Consider the following 7,128-nt stretch of genomic DNA (forward strand, 5'->3'; position numbering starts at 1 on the left):
GAGTTTGCAAAGCAATATTAAAAAGCAAGCAAAAAGTTGATATGCACTTTTCTTCCACACTTCCAGGAACAGGCTCGGAAGTTGTGTTAACACAGAAAGGAGGAGTGCGTTCTCTGGGAACCACTGACATTATCACACACCGTACAGCTGAGAGTGTCTTCCAGACTGCGGTGACCCAGGGAAATAACCAGAAATGAGGGAAGGGAGTATCGAAAAAATTTATGCTAAGGACCCAGTCCATCACCTCAATACTGTGATTCCAGGCGCTGCACCTGAAAAAGAGCTGAAAAGTGCTACAGCCTCCCTGCTTCACAGAACACGCACCCACGGCAAACAGCAGCAAATCCCCTGTGCAGGACACTGTAGCTTTCTCTTGTACAACAGTGGGGCTGGGAAATCTCACAAGGTATGGGGGGAACAAATTCCATCCAAAGCCAAAGAGAGAGACTTAGCAACAAGCCAAAGAGGTGGCAGTTCAGAAGGGAAAGGGAAGATGGGTCTAGGACAGAAACAGAGAAGAAAAAGGATAACTCAGAGGGGACTGCACAACCCAGGACATCCCTGGCCAAATCACCAGTAATCTTTTCTGGCAAGCCAGGACACACCTTAAAGATGCTAGGCCAGGCAGCCCAACCCTTCCTCATCAAACACTTAGCTTTCTTTCACCCTTAAAGCTTCTCTAGGGCTCAGATGAAGCTAAACATTTGTGTGCTCTCAGAGACAGCAAGTGCTAGCAAAACAATCCTGAGCAAACGGACGTGCCAGCGTAACAGCAGCATTCACCAGACTCCCTGTTTTCAGGTATGGGTTAAGCCTGGATGGAAGGGCAACGTGTCATCTGCGGACAGACCTCAAAGTATAACCGCAGCCACTTGCACGGTGAAGAATCCAAATCAACACAAGATCTAGGAATGTGACATATTCCCTTGAGGTGCAAACTACCTTCTGAGTAAGTGCCATTGTTTTCCAAGTTGTGAATGTCACTTTCTAAGAATTAAGCTGCCTAGGCTTTGGCCTTTAAGCAGGGAGTTGGGTTTAAGTCCTCAAACTTTCCACAGTAACTAATGAGGTTCAAAAGAGAGAGTGATATTGGTCAAAACATTTCAAAGATGGTTTAAGCAGGTTCAAGGCTAGAAAGGGAATAGCAATTGGGAGGCAGATGCTGTATTGTGTGTTTTATGGTTATTGTTAGTTTTCTTTCAGGTTAAACAAGCTTCAGTGCAGTCAAGCATTTGATTTCCCTTTACCAGAATAATAATGGTCTGCAGCCCAGTAAATCACCAGGGACCATTATGCTTATTGCTTCTGACTTTACCCAGAAAAGACATAGATGGATCCAGAAAAAGATCAGAGGTATATACATGCAAATATGTGCCTGCAAGAATGACAATAAGGAAGGATTAGTTTGGAAGAGAAAGGCGGATAAACAAAGCCCTACAAAGCGAGCAGCAAAGGGAAGGCCAGCAGCAAGATCCCAGGTCCTCTTTATAAATACAAGAAAGAGTGGGGCCAAATGACAAAAAAAACAAAGACTCTTTCCACCCCCATCTTAAAATGGCTACAGGGAAATGGCTTTATAGAAATTCTGGTATCATTAACTCGTGGACTCTCTGGTTGACACATTATCAGAGCAGCTAGAGCTTGCTATGAGTCCGAAGAGGGTTAAACGTTTTATATAAATTGTATTTGCAGTAACTGGCTATAAAACACCTTGCTTAAAATAATTGCCAACTAGGGTCGCATATAAATTTCTCAGGACCAAGCAGCATAATTAGGTACTTCAGAGCAACACATAAAATCCTGATACTGTGAACGGCGTTGGTCATTGCTGGAAGCAGGCCAGGAACTGGAAGAATGATTTGCTGGGCAAAATTTCTTTTTTTTTTTTTTAGACAGACTTGGATAGGAATGAACTGAAGCAAACTAAGCAAATGAAGGGGTAAGTCTTCTTTCCATCTCCAGCTCTGCATACAGCTGTGGGCTTTTAACCATATGCACCTCTTCCTTCCTTGCCTGAAAAAGGAGGGCTGGTTTCTTATAAGCTTTGTGGAACTCCTCTTACAGAGGTCCAGCCCTCCTAGAGGAAAGCCCACACTGCTGTCACTGGACAAAGCTATAACAAGAGGCAAGTGTCCATATTAGGAGGTGCAGAGCTTACTTGGGGTGCCCTCTTCACTGGGCTTCAGGCGACAGTGCCCAGAGATCCTTGGGACCCACAGGCGAAGGCAGCTCTGTAACCTTTGGGGGAGCGCAGCTAGCAACCCCCTGCATCTTCCCTCCCCTCTGCCAGCAGGTCAGGACTGCTAGGTCACCCGGGACAGAGTTCTGAGGACAAGTTTACAGGAAACAGAAGAAAGGACTGCACCCAAGAGGTGCCAGGAGTGCCATTTAATGACAAGAGTCCTTTCACTACAGAAGGTTCCCTCCAGAATACTCTGGGAAAATACCAAGGCAGAAAGGAGAGCTCCAACTCACCTCCCACATGGGTTTGATCCCTTCTTTGAAAAGATGGAAGTCACTATGGCCTGTCAGGTCCCCAGGACGTACCATGTGACTGTAAAACCGCCAGAACTGCTCCACCTGCAATGACACAAACCACACAATGCAGCTGCTCAAACTGTCTACAGCCAAGATTCCTACAGAAACAGGCTTCTCTTTCTACACCAGCTGGCCAGAGCCACCACCTTCTCTTCTATTTTCTTGTTACAAGGGTGTCAATTAGGATACCTAGAAGGTGGCAGCAGGACCACAGCCTGGGCGCCCGTTGCTGACTGGCTCCATTACCACATGACTGCCTGAAATATTCAACAGGTGCCTCCAAAGTCGCTTGGTGTTTGTCAGAAGAAATCTGTGCTAACTTAACTGCTGCTCTGGAGAACAGTTCCAAACACATCTTGTAAATCCTGTTGCCCAGACGTGCAGTCGGTGGATACATGTCAAGTGCATCAGCTGCAGCCAACCCTCTCTACGCTACACACACCAGCCCTGCACTAACCACTGCTCTCTGCAATCATGGAAACCTCCGAATGAAACTTTTTATTGTATTTAATTTTACTGTATCCAGGTTTTAAGACAAAAGACACATTCTGGTGCTGGTTTAAGATCTTAAGGCACCATTCAGAGCTTTTCTTTAAATACATTTTATTTTCTTTTACAGTCTGCCATGGTACACTTGGACCACTTCATTTTGACCAGTTTCCATTCTGGAACCCCTGTGTCTACTTGTCTAAATCTGGCCAGAAGGCAAGGGAATTACGTTTTATAATTCTTAAACATAACCTATTAATCCTCTGAGATTTTCTGGATAAGAAAGGATTTTAGAGGGGCTGTTCTTTTAAAAAGAAAACCAAGACACTGGAAGGGATTATACTCATTTCCCTATTCTAAGAGGACTCTACTCAGCAAGACGATAGCTATTAAGCAGATCAGCAGTGAAGCTAGAGGGGTCAGACACCATCCAGAATACTTTATCAGAGACCTTAGTGACCTGGTCAGCACTTGGAATTCTGCTTCAATCTCTGACCTCTGCCACCCAAGCAGGAATTTGTTTTTATAGCCAATAAAATTACGAACCAAGACTGAGGTGGGGTCAGAAGCAATCTATTTTTGTCAGACACATCCAAATGCAGTGTGGAAATCATATCCTTACACCGAGTGGACATGCCCTCTAGTGGTGAGCACTCAAGAGCTTTTAGACCTTTATACTGGAAAACAAAGAATAAATCTGAACCCATTTAGCCTCAGACAATTCTTTCCTGAAGCCTGTTCTTCCTCCTCCTCAAAAAGAATTTGGATCTGAATGCAGTATCAGATCTGCCGGCCCATCTCTCTCCATCCTACCTGAACTCCAGCACTTCCAACCTACAACAGCACCCACAAGTTCTTTGTAGCGAAGAGCAGGCAATAGAACTTGTGAAGTTTTTCTGCTAAGGAGCTAAAAATCAGTGTTAAGTCTACACTGACTTAACAGACTGAAAAGTTATTGCCAGATTGTCAAGAAGTAGCCACGTTTTTCATTCACTGAACTAAAAGCACTTGCTTACTCAGGAGCAGTAGTTACCCATGACAATAGGCTTAGAGCTACTCTTACCCGGCATGGATGCAGTAACACAACCCAGCTGCTCAGACAGGCACATTTTTACAGTCTCCAGAAGGGATAAAGGGATATTTTTTACAAATTCTCATGTTTCACAAGACAGATTTACTGGTGGACAAAATTAACATTAGCAAGGGACCCTGGAAAATCTGGCCAAATATTAGATTTAAAAAAAAAAGTAAAAAAAGAAAGCATCCCACAGATTTTCTAACCTTGAGAATGGTGTTGTATCTGGTGCCCCTACAACAGAGACATGTTTTGCTTATCTTGGGATCTTAATGACAGTTTTAGACTGTTGGCACCATGCAACAACCCAACACTGCCTCTCCGGAATACGCTCAATTTATTCCAGAAATAAACAATCATGAAGAGCAGAAGGGGAAAGGGAGAGCGGTTTGCCTTTTAATGAACTTCACGGCAACACCAAACTGCATCTCAGACATCGCTTCCAGACAGACAATGGGCCACCAGCTGCTTGTCTATAGCGCGCAGCATATGCTCGTTCCAAACACAGTCTTTGTGGTGGAAATAAATGCAGCGGAGAAGAGGGTGGGGTGGGGCTGTAGAGCCTTTGCTTCATACCAGCACTGCATCCAGAAAAGCTGTTCACTTCTTCCCTTGCTTACCTGTCAAGCTCTCCTCCAGCTAGCAGGTTTAAGCTACATGGGAGTTCTTTCCATTTTCTATTATTATTCCAGCTACTACCATTATCGCAGGCACAGGTATCCGGCACAGGGCAGAGGAGAACTGCTCAGGACACGTCACCTGCTGTAGCTAACTCATCTTAAGTCATGGCAAATCGCCTTACTCTCCTCTGTTCCTGACAGCAAGAGCACAGCCTGCATGTGCACACACCTAGCACACAGGAAGCAAGTCAGCCACAACGACCACACAATGCCTAAGTGACACGAGGACAACAGGGAGATACTCACGGAGGCAAAGGTGCCAATCTGTTTGATGTTCTGTTCGTAGCTCTGCGAGCTGGTAGGCCGCCCGGGTGTTCGCCTGGAGTACCAGAAGGTGTAGTTATACTGCAGGGGGTGCTCAGCCGGCCCTGGGACAACAGCCTGCAGAACAGAAGCGCCTGCTTACCCCTGATACGCTGCTCAGCAAGGGGAGTGGTAAAAAGTACACTCACAGCATCACAAGTCCATGTGTTCCTGCCCTCACAGACTATAAAACAAAGAAGTGACCCACATTTTTACAGAAAAACACTGTCTCTGTTATTTGTCTGAAATGGACGGTAAGGGTAACAGCTGCTATTTCAAAGAACACCAGAAACTTGCAGTGCAGGGATGCCTGTGGAAACAACTTTAGCCCAGGAGAGCATCACAAAAAAGCAACCCTTCTAACTCAAAGGCAGTATCACTGAATTTTTCTTGAGTCCTTAAATGTGCCTGTCTCAAAGGAAAAAAAAGACAAATGAAAAAGGGCAATTGAGAGTTTTATCTTTTTCAAAATAAAAAAAGAAAAAAAAAAAGACTCCTTCTCTGGGAAGAAAACTCATTTATATTAAACCATGAATCAAAAGCAATTATAGCTCTTTGGTGACACCAACTCCCTTAAGCAACCAACACCCTGACGCCCTGGGAGGATCAGTCTCAGAACTGGTTTTGTCAGCTGTGGCAGAACCCACGGCTAGCAGTGGGCAGTGATCATGATTTTCAATGTCCAAACCACCCATTTCTGATTAAAAATGCTTCTAGCAAGCACAGAAGAGGCTAAGGAGAACACATCACCCACGAGTCAAAATTAAGAGGAAAAAAACCACCCCAAACCAAAAAGCCCTTTTCTTGCATCACTTGATATCGTTACAAGAGTCACTTGAATCTCTACTCATCTCTTGTCTTGTAAGGTTATACGGATTGCATTATTTTAGACAGAACGGTTTTCCTAAGCACAAGGCTAAAAATAAAAACCCCATCAAAACAGGATGGACATACTCCTTCTTAACTGGGTTACCCTACACATACACAGACCCATCCTAACGGTTATTTCAACGGTGGCACAAACACAGACTGGTGAACCAACTGCAAGACGCTGCTGCTCCGCCAATCAGTCCTTCCCCCACACCCTCTTCCAAAGAAAATTTTGGGAGAAAATAAAGCTTCATTTCCCATTTCTCTTCAAAAGCCTAGCAGAGTGCTAGCTGGGTTTGTGAGAGGCGCATTCACCCCTCGGATTATAGACACCCAAAAGCCACCTCCAGTTACCCACATGCTAACACAGCCTCTCATGTCTCCAGTAGCACAGCAGTAGCACATTAAGCAACCACAGCCCGCCAAGACATATTTGCCTGATGGCTGAGCTGAGGACTGACTCTCTGGCACTCTCACATCATGCCTGAGCGATGGAATGCAGATGCCAGCACCGTACCTTCCTCTTGGTCGTACTCTGTGGTTTCTCTCGATCATTCTTCTCCTTCTCACTGTCTTTCTGTGTGTTATTTTCCTCATTCTGGTCATGATCTCCACTATCATCATCTTTCAATCTGATAAAGAAAAAGAACAAAGGAAGTGAGTCTTACATTGCACAGCTGAGAATGTTCATACTGAGCCACAGTAGTCTCTGCTTCTAAGATCCTCCATGGTACAAGGGACATCAGGGTTTATTAATCTCACTTGACAACTCACATAGTAAAAACTACAACTTCTTTGCAAGCTCAGAGCTCACCACAGGCATCTTAGGCACAAAAGTGAGCAATAAAACACCTTCTCGGAAGAAACTCAAAAAGTTCCTACTAAATACTGATCTGCCACTGAAAACTCCAGCTACTTGTTAGGGTCCCTAACTACTCAGGAGGCAAACATGAAGACCTGTCACTGTGCTGACCCCCAGCTCCCCACAGCCCTAACCACAGCACAGACAGCCCCTCAGGAGAGAAGACACCACGCCAGCACCCTGCACCCCTCCGGTCTCCCTGCCCACCCCATTCCCTGCGAAGGGCCCGAAAAGATGAGCCAGAAGCGGGGCCAAAAGGCGGCCCGCCCCACGGCGGGGCACGGTCAGGGCGCCCCGCCACAGTCAGAGGC

General features: G+C 45.5%; 1 protein-coding gene across 1 annotated transcript in view; it reads right to left on the bottom strand.

Annotated features, from left to right (window-relative positions):
• Positions 1–6,587, bottom strand: part of EIF4E2 (eukaryotic translation initiation factor 4E family member 2) — a gene marked incomplete at its 5' end in the record, with an annotated part of 18,849 nt that extends 12,262 nt beyond the window's left edge. The window contains 3 exons of the mRNA XM_010141613.1: positions 2,476–2,580; positions 5,029–5,163; positions 6,473–6,587. Coding sequence (XP_010139915.1) covers positions 2,476–2,580; positions 5,029–5,163; positions 6,473–6,587 — 355 coding nt within the window. The remainder of the gene's footprint in view (positions 1–2,475; positions 2,581–5,028; positions 5,164–6,472) is intronic.
• Positions 6,588–7,128: the final 541 nt, after the last annotated feature.

The sequence above is a fragment of the Buceros rhinoceros genome, unplaced genomic scaffold (genome assembly GCF_000710305.1).
Source record: "Buceros rhinoceros silvestris isolate BGI_N320 unplaced genomic scaffold, ASM71030v1 scaffold25208, whole genome shotgun sequence".
NCBI lineage: Eukaryota > Metazoa > Chordata > Aves > Bucerotiformes > Bucerotidae > Buceros > Buceros rhinoceros.